The sequence below is a fragment of the Camarhynchus parvulus genome, chromosome 6 (assembly GCF_901933205.1).
Source record: "Camarhynchus parvulus chromosome 6, STF_HiC, whole genome shotgun sequence".
Lineage (NCBI taxonomy): Eukaryota > Metazoa > Chordata > Aves > Passeriformes > Thraupidae > Camarhynchus > Camarhynchus parvulus.
In genome coordinates, this window is record NC_044576.1 from 20,808,598 (window position 1) to 20,827,248 (window position 18,651).

Below are 18,651 nucleotides of genomic sequence, written 5' to 3' on the forward strand. Positions count from 1 at the left end.
ATCAATTTTTCATTATAGCTGTTAATACCACGTTGCTACCATGCAAGCTGCAAAGTAAATAATCAGACAACGCCTGAAACAACAGATGGTCATTTGTGACCATGTAATTACATGGCCATGGCTGCCCTACAAACTAATCTGCTACTATCACTTGCAAACTGCAGACAAAGACAATAGTAAGTGATATTTCAATTTGCCAGAACTTACAAATTAATTATGACACAATACACTAGATACTGTGAGATATTTCTCTCCATCTAATGGACAATTTTGTTATTTAAATGAGTATCATGTAACACACTTAGGTAGACTTCCCAGGTAGAACATCACAGTGCTTGCAGACCCACGTGTGCTGTTTACTGATGGTCATGCACAAGGATACACAAAAGGCTTCCAAAGCATCTCACTGAACACTGTAAGTGTGATAACTCTTACACTAACTATGCAAGCTTTGCAGTGACTCTGCTGTTGGCTCCTGACTTGCTATTTACACCCATTCAAGGCATTCAGAAGAACTGGATTTAGTGACAGGCAAAAAATCCCAGAGAACATTGGCTAGACAAAGTGCTTTACTACAGGAAAATACCAACAACATTCATGATCCGTGGTGCACTTCTACAAAATCCGAGAGGAAGAAATGTTCAAGGCAAGCAAATTGCAACAAGCCCTCGTCAGACATTACAGAAGACAACTGAAATGACTCACTTTACATATTGGACAGACAGCCTTTATATTCAGAGCAGCTGAATCCAGCCCTGTCTGTGCATTTTACCACACTATTGCCCCAAAAATGCTGAGGCAAGAGATGTGAAACAGTCCAGCAGTGCAAATAAGGGTCCATAAATTACAAGTATGCTGGTCTGCTGTGTCTCCTTAGGGATCATCCAGAGAAGCCAGGCCCACCCCCAGGCAAACCGTGTATGTGTTACAAAAGTGAAGCAGCAACTTTAGTCCCACACATTCAATCCAAAATACAGGAAGGACAGAAGTATTCTGGATTCGTAGCTTTTAACTATCCTGTACAGCAGAGAAATATCAAGATTTTCAATGCTTTTCTTAAAAAAAAACCAAAACAACAAGAATGAGGCAATCTGAGCCTCAGAGAGATAATGCATTGCTCACCCTCTTAGAGAAACTCATGTGACAACCAAACACTGATCATTCCCAGTACTAGCCTTTAAAAGACATGCTTATAATAGTTTATTTTGAAAAACTTAGGATCCAGGAGCAATACAAGAAAAGAAGAAGAGCTGCCAATATTATGTTAAGAACTCATTTCAAGTTTCAATTCTATCAGTAAGAATTACTGAGACAGATACTTACAGCTTGACATATAATTGGATATTTAATGCGATTGATTCCACCAGCAAAAACAGCAAATGTGAGAGCAGTATGGAAACAAAAGTTGAGAAGCATGTGCCATCCTTTTCTGCTTATCCGGATTGTGCTTTTGGAAAAAAAAATAACATTTTAAAATTAAAACCCCCAACATATTTATTATAAATATTACTGTTTGGGAAAAACACTTAATTTGATAGAATAAAATTCTTAGATTCTTGAATACGTATGTAACAATCTACCCACAGGACAGAATCTGACCTATATAGCATTGAAATAAATTATAAAAAGGTAAAATAAATAGTAAAAATCATAAAATTCTACTGATTTAAAGTTTCGTCCACCAAATCAAGCATTTAAAGTAGAGTACTAAAAGCAAAAGGCTTATTGCATAGCTTCATGTACGCAGAACTTTAACAAGACATCTCTAAAGGACTAAATGGAAGCTGAAGATCAGAAGACATTGCATTAACTTCACATAATTAATATTTAGCAGTTTCTACAGCACAATACATTCCTACTCATTTAAATTGCTAATGGTCTTTAACCAGAAGTATGCAGCTAAAATGGCATTTATATAAATTTTTCATATCAAAGAAAACACAAGTTTTCTAAACCCAAAATTTAAAAGACAAAGAAAGTTCATTTAATCCAGTGATAGTTACCAGTCTTCCAACCAAACTTGGTCTTAAAAGTCATTATGGCAAATGTAGCTGACCAAAGGGCTGCTCGACTGGAATTTTCCAGAAAGCACCTTAATAGTGTTCATGGTTTTATATGTTGAGTTTGTTGAGTTAGAAATCTTAGGAAAAGTGTACAGAAAATGTAAACATATATGTGAGGAAAGCTCAGAAACAGCTTAAGAGAGGTTGACATAAACTTTGCTTTGATTTCTCTGGTGTAAATCACATTGCTGATGTTATTATCCAACAGTAATTCAAATAATTTTAATTTATTTTTACAGTAAAGGTTATAAAAATTCAAGTGTTGCGTCGACCATTTCATATGTGCTTAAAATGGAATTCTTACCTGTGATGGACAATGTAGGTGATAATGGAAGCAAACAAGCACAACAACATCACTGCAGTGCATGCATAAACCACAGGGTGCAGAAACTCCCCTGGGTACTGGGGGAAAGACAGCACTGTCTTAAAATCCTGTGGAAAGAGCAAAATGATTTAACATTGTTAGGCATGTGTGAAACTGGGACTTCATTCCAATATATCCTGTCATTTCTAGCTGTTCCCTTTCAAGGGCAGGGAAAAAAAAGATGAACTTTTAATGCAGATACAGTTCATGAATTTGCAATAACAGACTGCTCCTTCCTCATCTGCATACAGTTTGCTAGACAGAAATTAACCTTTTTGTACAAGCAGACATATCCTAATTAAAAAAAAAGGCCGGAAAAAATACACAGAATATTACATTTTCCCAGCATTAGCAGTATCTGGTCCTTCTGATAACATGAACTTTATGAGCGTGTTTTACTAAGATACTAAGAACAAAATTTCAAATCACCATAAAGGTCTCCAAATGGCATATATATGGCTGTAGAAGAACCACTCAAAGTAAAAAAAAAACCACCATGAGAATACACCCAAATTATCAACTCACTCGAATATAATTACCAGTTGATACAACTCCTGTAACCCAGTGACCTTCACATTTAGTTGGAAGTACTCTACTCCCTCTAGTAATTCAAAAGTAACTTGGACAGCCATATTAACAGCAGAGTAAAGATCCATGTGTTCCTTTTGAACATGTTAGTGCCTAGTGACACAATTCTGCATGAAAAACAATGAAAAACTATCCATATCTTTGTAAAATTAACCTTATCAAATTCCCATTCTAAATTACACATTTAGGAGAGCTAAATCTGGAGGTGTGATGGATGGAAAGCAAAAGGAGCCCATTACATAAAACAGAATGTCTTCAGACTGTCTGAATTAAATTTGGACTATCTGAATTACAGCAAACATTACGTTCCCTGTAATGCATTAAGCCACATTTGCTTGTGGCACTACACTTCTGCACACAGATACTAAAATTTATACACAAAACCTATCACCTGAGTGCAAACACAGTGTCATCTACATGCCACTTCCCATGTGCAGAGGCATTAACTCTGCACATAAAAATGAATATACATCCCAGCAGACAAAGCTAAAATCTGAAATAGTACCGAATATGACAATCCAGCAAACTCTAACTTTTAAAATATTGGCAAACATTTAAAATACTTTTTTCTTATTTGTCAGTTTTAGGTTCCCTTAGAAGAAGATTCAATACATTATTTTCCAGAGGTGAAATCTCCCCTTAGGAAACTGGGACTGTAATGCTAATACCTCTGTTTAATTGCATTTGCATGCAGAGAGCTGATTTCTAGCACCGTTATTTATGAATATGAATTTGTCCACGTACAAGCAGATAATGTTCATGAGTATATGCAATTACTAAATGGTGAGAATTTAGTTTACCTTCTAAAATGATCCTCTCAAGTAACTGATGTCCTGGTAGTTATTATTTTCCTTCATTATTAGCTTTAAAGTTTCTAAGATTGATTGAACCAATTTCTCCAGATGTATATGAATGTCAGTTTTAAACTGAGCAGCTCACAATATATATAAAAAAGGACCATCAAAATGAAAAAATAACTTATGAACAAAATGCCAACTATATGTTATCACATCCCATTTCTCTTCAGGTAGTTCCTCAGCTTGCATGTTAAAACTCAGTTAAACCTGCTCTGTCACTCCTGTCCTTCACACAAGTTTTCTCTCTGCCCTGCCTGGTTCACCAACACCCAGGGTGAGAGGTGGAGTCATTTCTCATGGAGGAACTCAGCTTATGCTGTCTCATCTAGAGGTGTCAGTTCTTGCTACTCTTCCCTCAATCACAAATGGAAAAGAAGAGGAAAATAACTCTGTCTTTTGATGTGCTAGTTTTTTAACATGACAAACCCAGGCTCTTAAGGCCTTCTCATTCTTGTTTTCTTCCAGTGTGCATGAATAAACACTCAGGATATCATGACTTCATAACCCTCAAATAATTCCTAAAAAGTCTGTTGGTTCAGAACAGTCTCTGAATGTCCACTCAAACATCCTTTTTCACCCTGATCATCTTTTTCTCCCATGTATTTATTTGCATCATCTCCCCATTAATTCTTTTATAGAGTAAGTCTCTAGAGTTAGATGAATGAGTATTTAACAGGAATGTTCAATACAATTTTAGCTCATACTATGAGTAGTAATGCAAACAACTGGACAATTTAAACAGAAATATTCTGCTGAAAATGATAAAACATTTACTTCTAGCTCTTACCGATGTAATTATATTTTCATATACTACAGTACACTTTGCCATAAATTTAGATACACAATTTCTCTGCATTCAGAAATGTGTTACTGTAACTATACAGTAGTAACAGCACAGTTATTTAAAGAAATAAGTAAGTTGGATATCACTGTGAAAAGTTAAAGTTGCGAAAAAGGAAGCACAGTGAAGTTACACATTTGAAATGTGTAGCTACACATTTGAAAAAAACGAAAGCAATTTTACTTGAGTACCATCACTGTGTACTAAAGAACTAGTTTTTAATAGTGTAAATGCAAGGTTCAACATCTCCCTGTGTTTGATCATCAGTATAAAAGCAAATGCCATGTGTCCTACAGGAATACAACCATTTGCCTGCAGAAGAACGAAGAACAATCAGCATCTTAGAGCTAATTCCATTTTTAAGTACTAGTTTTATCTCTTATCTAATCTTCTACAGCAAATAAATCGTAAAATTTTGAGTATGAAAATCATTAATGCCAAAGTAGAATATCCTTTTCAGAAGTTTTGTATATTGAAAACTGATTTCATTATAGATATATAAGAGATGTATCTTGTCTGTTCTCTGATGATAATTAAACCTTATTGATCCATCAACTTCCCTTGAGTAATCTTCTGGGGAAGACAACATGCAGAAAAGAAGAATTTTTTAAAATGCTGTATGCAAAGCAGCAAAATTGTATGCTACATTTAAAAAAGTTAGGCTTGATTTTATTTCCTAGAGGGGATTCAAATCATTATGATATTGAACAATCACAGCAATTATCCCAGGAAAATGAATACTTACAAGACCTTGATCATTATAAACTGGTGACTACAACTATGAAGCCCATTAGTTGTTGTCCAATGAGAAACTGTCATTCATTCACCCTTTTAAGATGGTGTGAAACAAACCAAGACAGTGGTGAGCACTTGGGGCGCATGAGGCGAATCCCATATTGGACCACATTACCAAGACTGCACACAGCAGAGGAGGGAAATGAATATTCCCTTCTATTCACCACTTGTGAGCCAAATCTCAACTATTTTGTCTAGTTTTGGGCACTTCTGTACAAGAATGACATTGCTGAATTGAAAGGAGCCCAGTAGAAGCCACCAAGACAATAAAATGTCCCAAGGCCTGGATTCCAGGCCTTTAATTTCCATCTGTCTTCCAAGAGTTGGCATATTTTACTAAGCTTTACAATCTGAATTCATTTACCTGCTGGCTGAAGTTGCACCATGATGAATGCAAGATCCATTAAGCCAACAGAAAGGAAAAACAGAAAGAAAGAGCTTGAGCCAGAGATCTGATTTGTGATAAAATCACTGCCTTTTGGAGGAGACAAGCCTGGAATTTTGAGCCCAGTACCAAACCAGTTTATGCTTTTTACAGAGCAAATAATACATATTATTAAATGCAATTTAATAAAATGTACATGGAAGGAAAAAGAAATAAAAAGCAGATCTTGCTCTTAAGAGTACTCTAATTCCAAGGCTTTGTGTAAAAGAATGTCAGTCAGGAATATTTTTTAAAAAGCAGCCTTTTCTGGGGGTTGGGCTCAATACTGTCCATATGGGCTCAGCATTCTCTGATGAGTATGAGCATTACATGAGCAGAGAGCAGTACAAGCCAGCTGAGGACTGAAGTGAGGAGCATGTGCCTCCTTGCAGGCTCTTCACACCGGGAAACATCTATACATGTGCAGACTAATCTAATTCCAGGGAATTCTGCAGCTCCCACTGCAACAAATGTTAATTTTACATATAGTAGGTAAACTTTCTGGATCACTTTCACAATCTTAGGTGCATAAACTCCACTAAGGTCTATGCTATAGGCGTTTAACTTTGTGTTTAAACATTAAAAGAAATTTGAAATGTTCGTTCTTAAGCCTCTTGGTATAGGCAGTCTGATTTTTCAAAGTACAGAACAATGTTTCCACAGCCTGCTATGAGAAAACCCTGTGTTCTCTATGGGGAAAAGTCAAATACTGTAATTATGTCAACCTCCTAAATGACATCTCTGTAATACTTCCCTGACTCATGAATTAATTTCTCAAAAGGCTTAGACAGGCTGCTTAATTTGCAGAAGACCTGAAAGATGGAAGTTTAGAATTCTGTGTTCAGAACTGAACTGAACGGGCTTAAGAAATTCTGCAATTGTCTCCAGTAACAATGAAAATGTTGAAAAAGTAGCTTTTTTCACAGCAGATTGGAAAGACTACAAAGACTGGGGGGATGCTTGCAAAACAACAAGAGGAAAGTGCCCCAACTCTTACTGTGATCCATTCCTAGTATCCTGCCTCTTCTCTCTTTCTCATTCACATCATTTTCCAAGGTTTGCTTTCAGAACAGTTTCAAATATGCTCTGGTTTTGCCAGTTCAGTCTCCCCAGCCCTAATTATTTCATACAAGCATCCACTGAATGTATGCTACTTCTACAAATAATTACTCCTTATGCACATAAAGCAAACCCAAAAACCCAACAAAACCCACACCTGTCTTGGTTGGAATAATATGACAAATTGTGACAAAATAGAAAGGAGCTGCTTATGATTTTAGGTTGATTTAACTTTTAGGATTACAATTAGAAGTGCTAAGAATATTTATTAATCCATTTTATGTTAATTGGGAAGTATCATGCTTAGATTTAATAATTTTATTTGTGTTTATTTGGCAGATTTGAGGAAATTACTATTGACAAAGCAGTCTAAGGGGGAAAGGAAATGCTGTATACAATTACAGTAATATCCATCACTATTGAATTTCTATTGTGTTCTAAGAAAAATGAAAGGAAGAACAAAGGACAATGTATGCCAAAATGTATTTAGCAAATTTTGAAATTCGTTGTTGCTATTAGATATTTTTGTCATCTCCTGAAGAGTTATTCCTCAGATACAGAGGTCTCTGCATTGGTCATAACATACACACATATTGTCCTGAAAAATTAAAATACTGATGTACAACTTTGTTCACACAACAGCATAAATATTCAGTATTTAAGAAGCAAATACTTATCATTAGCTATGACAAAGCTTCAGAGTATATAAATCCATGATTTTACTCTAAAATAGAAAATCATATTGGAGAGTTCAGGACCCTAGAGGGTTTTGGACACCTCAAAAAGAAACTAGAGCGTAACAAACTCTCTTCCTCCTATAGGTAACAGAAGAAAAGATAAAATAGAGGACTAGTCTGAGCACACAGTACATGAAGTAAAAGGCAGGAATATAATATGGGAGTTAGTTCACATTATTTTACTCTCACCTCTAGGACATACTTCTCAAAACCTGATCAGAAAAGATAATGTTATTTTACTTCTATTTGCCAACCTAACCCAGAGTAAAGTGAAAGTGTGAGGCCATGTGAGGGAAGGAGTGTGTACCACCGTCCCAACCCAACCTCCAAAATAAACTTTCTCTCTCACTGACATCACTTGAACAACTGTCACAGAGAGAAATCAAAGGGCTCTACATGACTCCTCTCACTTGAAGTATGCTCATGCTTATTAATTATCAATCGTTGTTGATAAATCCTTGATTGCTGCCTTTCTAAAAAAAGGACTCTAGAAAACCTTTATTTTAACCCTTTTATGTTACATAGGCATAAACAACTTCTATGAAAGCACCTTAGGAAACTTTGTCTTACTATTTAAAAAGGTGCCGAACCAGAATATGTGTTGTGCTAACCATAAAATGGACAGTTAGATTGACTGAGGCTTCTGTTTCAGCTTAATCTACAGCAGGATGTACACAATTCTGATGGCAATGCAAAGCTTTAGTGCTGCTTTTTAGTTTACAGATACTACTTCAGTTTTCTGCAATTACCCCCAACCATAATAATCAATTATGAATTTTTGTTGTTTAACAGATTAGAGAATTACAGATTAATGACATGTATCATGATATTGTAGCTAATTTCATTAGCCATACACCATATGCCAGGTGTCTTGAATTTGCTGATGGTTCGTTAGTATTTTAAAATACATTAGGCATATAGATATAAATTAATAACGTACATATAAACACTTTATCCTATTCATTTTATAAATTAATAACAATGCAGAACAATGAAGTATTTTTCATTTCTGCTACGAGAATTGAACTGCCGAGAAAAGCATAGTTTCTATGAAATAAAATAATCCTTGACTTTATGCCACAAAAAAGTGATTAAGAAGTAATACTTGAATGAAAATGTTTGGACATAATGAAGCTACAAAAATTTTCTATTATCTGTTTAGAAAGACAATGATTGGAAAGTGGATTTGTGTGTGTGCATACTTATATATGTATATTTAAAAATTACTTGTCATCCTTTTCCTTAAAAGTTACTGTGAAACATGAGCTAAGAAACGTATCCCATGGTTTGCTACTATAGAAAATGCAAAGCAAGGGTGATTCTAAGATTCTACTTTCTTGTCTTGCACAGATAAAACTGGAAGATGCACACATGAAATAAAGCACAGTCAAATGCTCATAACCAAATAAACACAACGCCTAAAGCAGAATTACATACCAGACACAAAAGCTCCAGTAAAAAGTGCCTCAGTTGCCTTTACAGTTGTAGAAAAATCCATCTCTTACATCTTATAAGAGATAAATGGGCTTTACAAACAAAAAAATTAACTGTAGCCCTTGTATCAGTATTCAGCTTTTCAAACAAAAGGAAATTATGGAATTGCTTGATGCAAACTGTTAGTTAACACTTACTAACTGCTCAAAGTTTAAGAGCAACATGCTGAACTCAAGCAGTTGAAGAAGGAGGAAGCCATTTTGGGTGTGGCACCTGCAAAGTCAACAGGTGCTTTCTTTAATTAATTTAGAAAAACACCCTCAAAGCAAAATTACGATTCACATTCTGGGAAACAAGAGGCTGGGGGAAAAGGGAACTCACAGGAGCTGTAGAAAATGAGGTATATTTGCTGTCATCAAATCTGAGGAACAGCTCTTACATTCTGAACAATTCTATAATGGGTAAAAAAATGTGCAACTAAGTCTCAGGGAAATCAGTTCTTACGAAGTGGACGATAATATCTGCATTTAACTCGTGGGCAGCAGAGCTTTGTGCTATGATTGGCTGCCATCTGGGCTCCATCTGACAGCAGCAGATTGGTATTCTCTGCACACGTCCTCGCAATTCCTGTCGCCTGTGTTTGCTGTCCCTTACACATACACACAATACATTATTTACTCAACTATAAACATTTCTGTAATGTACACAAGCAGCATCTACAGTGCAATCATGCATCAGCATTCAAGAGCAATCTAGTATTAATAGTAGACACATCTACTCTTTTTACAACTGTTTTATGATAAATATTTTTAAGGGTGCAAAGATTTGCTAAAGCTTAGAAACCTTTCAGTTTCTTGTTCGCTTTCCTCTAGTCCCTGAATAATAACAGTTCATTATTGTATGCATAATATTTTTGCTCTCATGAAGGTAACTTTCTGTTAAGCAGGTTAGTTAAATAACTGCAATGGGAACTGTAAGTGTGACTGAGAACAGAGCAAAGCAGCTGATGTGTTAGCACTGCACAGGAATATTTTCCTTCAGAAACAGCAATTTCGTAAGTAGGCTATCGGCATTGGTGCACAAACCAAAACTCCCACAGAATCAACAAGGACAGCTCTGTCCATACTTAAAAGAGCAGAAGATGTTATTCCTCTCCATTTATTAAATGATTCAACATTGCGGTATGCCTGCAACTAATTAGTATGATCAACACAGTGCAGGGCAGGAACAAAAGCAGACCAGCCTCTGAGATGTGCTGATGTAAAAGCACACAGGAGTATACATTTTTAAACCCTGTCGTATAATTTATAACCATTATGTACTAATCATTCCTTGATGGAACTTTCATTTATAAGACTGAAGTTAATGTCATTTCTGATTAGGCCTGTCTTAGGATATTAAAACTGACCACCAGGTTTATTCACTTGCTAGCAGATAAGTAACTTACTTTCTTTTAGACTGTTTTATATGAAACATTATAAAACCCCAGAAGGTCAGCTACTGACAAATCAGAATGAAACAGATGCATGCAAATAAAACACAGATGTATGGCAAAAGAGAGAGAGAGAGAGAAATATAGTTATATTTGCTAAGTCATATACTTACCATTAGCACTGCAAAGTTACTGAAGTGTGTACTCTGAATGGTGGTAATATTGCCTGCAGAACTAATTATGTGGCACCCTTCTCCCCACCAGCCTCCATGTCCATCTAGAAGGTCAAAATCCCAGAAGGCTGCAATGGGGTCTATACCCCGTGCAAAGTGCCTCAATCCTATAGTAAGAGGGCTGGTGAGGTTTCCAAAACTGCACCCATCTGCAAAAGGAAAAAACTGAATCAGAGAGACGGAGTGGAAAACCCTTTAGTGATGAATGCTCTATAAAGAGACCAGATACACTAAACTAGGGGGAAAAAAGCCAGTGGACATAAAATCGTAATGGTCAAAATCAAAGGTAGTGCTCACATTGGAGAAGTTTGCAATGGTATAAATAAATCTGAGCATTTCAATCACATATTGTGTCAAAATGATCTAATAACTCCTCACAAAGGAGATCTTTTTTATTGTTTCAGATTCTTCATTTATGACCAGTATTACACTATTGCCCATGTAACTGCAGAAATGGCTCAGTTTCATGGATGATTATTAGCTGAGACAATTCTGCACTTTGAAAGTAACATTCAAAGATTTTAAAATGTTAATAGAAATGAGAGCACTATCCAGCGTCGGACAAAATGAGTAGAACTGCATGGGTGAGTAATTAATCAAAATACTGATTCACTAGCACATACAATGTATGTCATTTAGATAAAGTCTTTAACAACACCTGTTTTACATCCATCGCATCAGAAAGTATACTGCTGAGTATTGATACATGCAACAGGGCACTACTCCCACTCCAAAAGCCTTATTTTCACCAGTGCCTAGGACATTAACATTGCAACTGTAAAGAGTAAAACAAGGATCCCTCTGACAGCTTAAAGGAGCGAGCATCTGTAACAACACAGCCAACAAACAGTAGCCCAGAATTTGCATTCTAATCGTAGCGCAAGGGTAGTTCTTTATTTGCAGGACAATCTGAATAAAATCATGCAGACAGGAACAATTGCAAACATTGTACTAAAGACACAGACTGTTTCCAGCCTCCCAGCACACTCCATACTCTACCCCTCTATTCTCTGCACAATCAAGTATACCATAGCTTTTAGATGAAAGAAAATAATGCATAACAGCTTCTCACCTATTTTAGCAAAAACAGCTGGTGTGGCAACCGTCCTACGTTTCCCATCATCTGCGAGATTTGATGAGTTTCCTGTGCTAGGAAAGAGTTTTCCATTCCGAAAGACAATAAACTGTAGCTTGCAAGTGGAGTTATCAACAGATTGCCAGGCTGAAGACTGAGAGAAGACAGACTGTGGCAAATGAACTGAAGCTACTGCTACAGCATTCTGTACAATGAGAAAAAAAAAGAAACATTTAAAATGCAAATCACAACAGGGTTGCTTTCATGATGTTTTAAACTCCTGTACAAGAAATGTATGCTGCCTTCCTTTTCCAACAGTCTGGAAGCAACCAAAGAAGCACGGGCTGTAACCATGGGAATAGGATTGGTACAGTGCATATTAAAAGGGAAAACGTTTTGATTGAATGTGAGAGTCTATATGGTCAAGCTCCCTGCTGCAGAGGTGAGAATGGTTCTTACCGTGCCTGCTAGAGGGTCCATCAACACTGCAGATCTGATTTAAAGAGACAACCTCTACCAGGTTTTCTCCTTCACTTAAAATAGAATCAGACAACTTACATTAAAACATTTCTCCGAAAGGGTACTTAAAGGGTATAAAAATAATTTTATTATTAAAACAAATTACATCTGCAGAGAACTGCAAGTGCAGTAAACAACACAGTTTAGGAATATGTTTTTCTTGCTTCATATAAGGAAAATCAGTTAACTATGTTTTAGTCATGCAGGATTAAAAAATATTACAAACATTAATGTAAAAGAAGAAAACAAGACAACACTGGGAGAAAATGAATGAAGACTGTCAGATCCCTATAATGGCTTTGAGTCATGTGTTACATACCCTTTTACAAGCAGATAAATCCCTTACAGCAGAGCTATAAAATACACCAAACATTGTATTTTGAGGACTTCACTCATCAAGTATTTTTTTCCTGCCAAAGTAGCAAACTAATCATTAAAGACTGAGATATTTACAAGGAATAACAAATGATGAGCAATGGGAAAATAAACAGGGAGTCTGTCCTGAGCCTTGATGTGAAAAGTGTATGTATTTAAAAACAAACAAACTACAAAATGTTCTAATTTGCATTTCCCCCAAGGGTAGAGTAGGGCTCTGTGCACATAATTTACATAGATTACCACAGTTTGCTCACAGCACATGTGCACTACCTATTTCAGAAGTAAAACAATGATCTTCACAACAATATAAAGAAACATGACATTTAATATACATCCATGTACTGGGAAAAATACATGTGTGAGAGATAAAGGTGTAACAGAGATCAGCAAACTAAAATGAGTATGAGAAGCATCTAGTGACCATGGAATAAATATGGAAGGAAGGTGTGAGTAGTCTGTGATGTCATTTGAATGCTTAAATAAAGAGATAAAGACGTCTGTACACCATTTTCCTTTTACCATGTATATTTTAGGAAGGTTTTCAGATTTTAACAGTAAAACTGCAAAAACATTCTTTTAAAAATAATAAAAATAAATATTCAATCTAGGCAATGCTGCTCATTAAAAGTACTGAGAAAAAAAGAGCAAATAGCAACAGAACATTTCTACATTAGAATTTTAAATTATTATGAAGGCTTTAATTGGTATTAACTGAGCTAAACATCAAGCACTCATCCTGAGATTGTTTCCACTGTCTGATTCACTAAAGCTGTTATAATTGGCTTTATTTCATGCTTCTGAAATAGACATGCTTTACTCTATGATATACCAAGTATCTGCATATGCTGAAACTCTGATGATACCATTTTGGCCTTAAAATTGCTATCAAAAAGTATGCACAGAGTTTTTAAAAAGTGTCATTTATCAAACCCCAGATCACTGTTGAGGGCTTATGTGGAGACGTACAGATGTGTAAGAGAGGTTACGGTGCGATTAAGTTTATATTTATGCTGGATTTTTATTATTATTCTGTGCTGCAAAAAGCAACAATGATGACATATTAAATTACACTAATTACTCATTATACACAAAAAGAGAAAGATAGAAGCATATGAATAAGCTTATGATAATGAAACCGACAGCTAAAGGCACTGGGTTAAGCAACAATGTGCTATGACTTGACAAAAGCAGCCCTACACAAACCAGAGAAAACAACAGGTTTGTAGCACTTTTGCTAAGAGGGCAAATCATCTAATTTATTGTGGTTCTCTAATTGCTTCTCCATTGGGACTTACTGATCCTAATAGGAAAAAGTAATGGTGTAGACAGAGCTTGCCTGTGGGACTGGGGAGGTGCAGAGGGGAAGCTGCTCCCACCGGAAGCACAGGGAGCTGGGGCAGGTGGCTGTCCCTGGGCTGGGCAGGACCAGCTGCCCCCAGCCCTCCCCTGCCCACAGAGACCCTGCAGCACCCAGCAGGGAGGGAGGAACGTGCCCACGGTGCCCCGGCCTTACCCACAGCGGCAGCTTCACATCACAGGGCCAAGGTTGAAGGCAGGGAGGAAAAGCTGCACACAGCCCACAGTGGAATTAGTGTGGACTGGTTGCACTGCTCGGGCTGACTGAGCAAATCTCAAACATGCGGCAACATCAAATTATTTACTTGACAAAAGGACACATTTACAGAAAACGTTTTCCTGATCAGACTTCAGGAGAGCATTTTTCCCTTGTTGTCTGCTCAAAATCAATATGAATACCCATAGCACAAACTATTTAATAAACTTCACTAAATTGCCTACAGTCACTTCCTGGAGTACAGTTTTATTGTGAATACTGCCCACTTATACTACCTGTTACTTCAATTTTATTTTGCCTGCAGGCAGTCTGGTGGAGTGAAAGGCAAAGGGACAGGGTATTCCTTAACTGGACAAATGTACACACAAAGTCAAACTACTTGCTGCACATCAAATATTTGCTTAGCAATTCCTCAAAATTAAACACCCAACTGTCTGCTACAGCAGGAGAGCAAGCCTGCCAACAAGATCCTGTAGCAGGATATTAATGAAAAATGCACACAGTGAGAAGGCCCACACATTCACAGTGCTGTTTAAAAATATGAATAAATACATTATATTAATCTAAGATGTGTGAGAATTTTCAATAGTATTACTTATTATTCACATGACAGGGAGGATCTGAGCACTGAGGTAGTTCCTATTATTGTGGTAGAGGATGGAGAGAACCTGACTGAAGGTTCAGTCTTGTATTCTGCTAATCTTGTGTGAAGTGAAGCGTAAGTCAGTCCCCACTCTTGCCTCAGTTTCCCTCTCACTTAAGTGAGATTAAAATGATGGCATTTTTTTTGTCCTGTAAGATGCTCCAGAGTTCAGAGATTAAATACAATACAGGAACACATATTACTAAAACCAGTGACAGCCACATCAAGTTCTGAGGAAATTATTGTACTTCAGATGCTTCAAAATTCACATAAATCACCTCAACTAATTTTTTTTATTTGGGCACCATATCACCAGATCACATGGGAGCTAAAGTATCTGAGCTTGCTAGCGGCAAAAAGCTGCCTGCACCTCTGAGAAGAGAGAAAAAGCAATGCAGACCCACCACAAGAGCCACAGCTTTACAGTGACAGCACTGGCACCTCATATTTTCCTGGAAAAGCTTACAGTTTGTGTCAGCATTTCACCAGTCAGGATTTAGACATTCTGTGAGTGTTTTCAAAACAGAATGTCAATAATCCCATCATGACTCCATTTCAGTTTCAGTCCTATTAACTGGATTGTACTGGCATTGATTAGAAAAAGGGAATCCTGAACACAGTGTAGATTCTTCTAAGGAGCATTTTTCTTCTGGTAAATGCTTGTCTTTAAAATGAAAGCTATTCATAGACATCCACCCATTTGCACACAGATATGATAGAAATGATGCAATTTTAAAACCCTCTGAAGTGTCTTCCATGTCATCTGCCCAGATATCTGAAAATCTGCTGTGTGACCTGCAGCCAGGAAAAGAAGGCTTATCAGCTCTAAACCAGCTCTTAGGATTTTCTGGGAGATCTCCTAGGACTCCTGGCTCCTAGGACTTTTTGGAACCCGGTCAACTTTCCAAAAAGCAGAATGCAAGGTTGCTTTAAACACTCTGGTGCATAATTTGGACAGTACAGTTTTATAAGTACTTTTGAAGTTTTGGGGTTTGTTTCCATTTTAGACCTATTTTTGTGTGTGTGTGTAATTTTTCAAAATATCTGAGGCACCAAAACAGAACCAATAAATCCAACTGTATTCTAAAAGTTTTAAATTAAAAATCTCATTCTAAAGCAGAAATGGTCCTCAGGATATTGGGAGCTACAGACTCTTGCAACTCATGCATGTGTAGCCCTTATTAAAAATGTTTTAAAGGAAAAATGAGAGATTTAAAGTGAAATTTTTCCCTAGGCAGTTTTATTCTGGTGGCAGCCCATTTCTTATAATGAATGCTAGCATTTACAAGAAGTTTTTAAGTGTTTAGGAAGGACAGCCTCTTGCCTTAGGTGACTTTGTGATATGTTGGCCCTTCTACTTTCAGAATTCCTTTAAGAAACCTGCTCCCATTTACTCTTGAAACTTTGCTTTCCTATTACAATGTTCAACTGGCCTAAAATTTAGCATAATACTGAGAGACCATACTCATTATCAAACAATCATTATCAAGAAACCTACTTGGTAACCACTGTGGAATGACAAAAATCAAACTATTTTCAGCAACTCTTCCTTGTGTACGCCTTAGTGCTAGATTGACTTGTGAGTTCAGGCACAGTATTTCTGTTTAAGATAAAATATATTTCATAGGAAACCATCCAATTCTTAGTCCTCAGAACAGTCATAAGGTATATTTTTCCAGTCAGCAATTTCCTTAACTTAAAAACCAGCACCTTAACAACAGGTCAGAGGAAGTCTGGAGGGAAAAAAGAAAGAGAGAATGACGTCACCTAAAACCTGGAGGAGAGCTGGAAAAGCAGCTTCACTGTTTCCAGATTTCAAAGAATCTGACAGAGTTTCAGATGCGAGACACCATATATTAAATTATTAAAGATATAAGTGTGCTGCCACATAGGCACAAGTTATATAAAGTTACAGTAAAAAAACTAGAAACTAAGCTCTATAGGTAATAGCTGTATTATTAAATATGTACTGAGTTAACATCGTGGTCATAATAATAAAATCAAGCAAATAAGTTACATATACATATATAATAGATTGCATTTAGTCCCCCAAATAAGACACCAGATCCTTAGAAGCAATGGAAGATTTTGGTTGGTGGTTTATGTTAAAGATTTAGTTGTTAACAAATAGAAAGAGGCACAATTGTGTTTTCCAACTGTCTCTCCTGGTAGGTATTTAACCAACACTCCTTTGGAATTATCTCAGCACAAAATATAGGAGATAAGGACAGGCATTTGGCCTAGTTCTGTGAGGCTTTAGGTAGTCTGTGCATGAGTCCTGATCTCTTTCTGGCATGAAAAGTATCAACAAAAAACCCCCAAAATTTAGACCAGGTGGGAAAATACCAAATAAGGGGTTTGTAAAAATAATGAAAACAATGCCAGTTTGAAAATGCTTATACAAGAGAATCAACTTGCCAGGTGCTAAAACAAACAGGATTTTGTTTTTTATTTTTTAATGGGATGATACCAAACAAGGAAAGTAGGAGCTCTCCAGCCATGCTAATTTACCTACATAATCTTGCTACTAATTTGTCATGGTTTAACTGCGCTTTCTGGAGTGTTGCTTGAACACAAGTCTGGAAAGGCTCAGGGATGACTAGCAGGTGAAAAGCAAACTTTATATAGATTCCCAGGATGAAATGAAGCCGTATTTCCAAAAATGCAACATGAAATACCTGGCTACTGCGACGAAATTGCTAAGCGTGTTGGGATTATTATGTGATAAAGTCATTATGTAGTAATTCTGCAGTGTGCATCCATCTCAATTTCTGGAAAACTAAGTATGGCGTCCAAGATATCTTTGTTCTAGCCAGGCATAAAAGGTCGTTTGATGCACAGTGAAAATGTGGCATAAATTATAAACACATGCAAATTGCATCAAAAGATACCAAAAAAACCCCAATCTTAAAGTTCTCCCTAATTAATAATAAAAAGCTTTCTGGAAAATCTGTTTCTATAAAAACAGATACAGCAAACAGCACTGAAATTTTAGAAAAGCTGATAATGTAAAATAATCTGGAAATCTGATTGTCAGTAGCCCTTTTCCAATAAAAATAAAAACCAAAAGTCTCCAAATTAGAATTTTATATTTCATATTTGAACATCTTGCAAACTTTCTAAGAAAACAAAAATATATGCAAATCTACAAGCAACAGCTAACCTGTTAATGAGTTATTGTGAAGGAAAAAGTGGGGGGGGAAAAAAAGGAATTAAAGAAAAAGACACTTAAGGGAGACGGAGTAGGTTTACCAAAGGTCAATAATGCCAGACCCAAATGATAATTCTCTGCACTAAGTATTTTTCCAGACAGGGCAACACAATTCACCTGATTTCTTTTGAGACATTAAGAACTAGCAGCAATTAGTTTCAGGTGAATAAGGAACAAGCTACAATTGATAATACAATCATTTACTTTGAAAGGAGAAGACAGGCTGGAGTGAATATATCCAAAGTTTGTATGAAAATCTGCTTAAAGACTTCCAATATTTGCTTGATGACCTTGAAACAAAGAGGAATGTCATCTAAGACAATGTTCTAAATCATGTCTTACATATTTATAATGAGATTGTCAATTATAAGCTGGTGAAACAAGCCACTTTGGAAAGCAAAAGATAAGGACAAGGATGTGAAAGC

The 18,651-nt window shown here is 36.4% G+C and overlaps 1 protein-coding gene across 4 annotated transcripts in view; it reads right to left on the reverse strand.

Annotated features, from left to right (window-relative positions):
* The window catches only part of LOC115905082 (adhesion G protein-coupled receptor A1-like), a 253,460-nt gene that overhangs the window by 37,860 nt on the left and 196,949 nt on the right, over nucleotides 1-18,651 (reverse strand). For all 4 annotated transcript variants that reach the window (XM_030951166.1, XM_030951164.1, XM_030951167.1 and 1 more), the window contains 4 exons: nucleotides 11,900-12,107; nucleotides 10,768-10,976; nucleotides 2,368-2,495; nucleotides 1,324-1,447 (listed from right to left, as the gene is read on the reverse strand). In XM_030951166.1, the coding sequence (XP_030807026.1) occupies nucleotides 1,324-1,447; nucleotides 2,368-2,495; nucleotides 10,768-10,976; nucleotides 11,900-12,107 (669 nt within the window). The remainder of the gene's footprint in view (nucleotides 1-1,323; nucleotides 1,448-2,367; nucleotides 2,496-10,767; nucleotides 10,977-11,899; nucleotides 12,108-18,651) is intronic.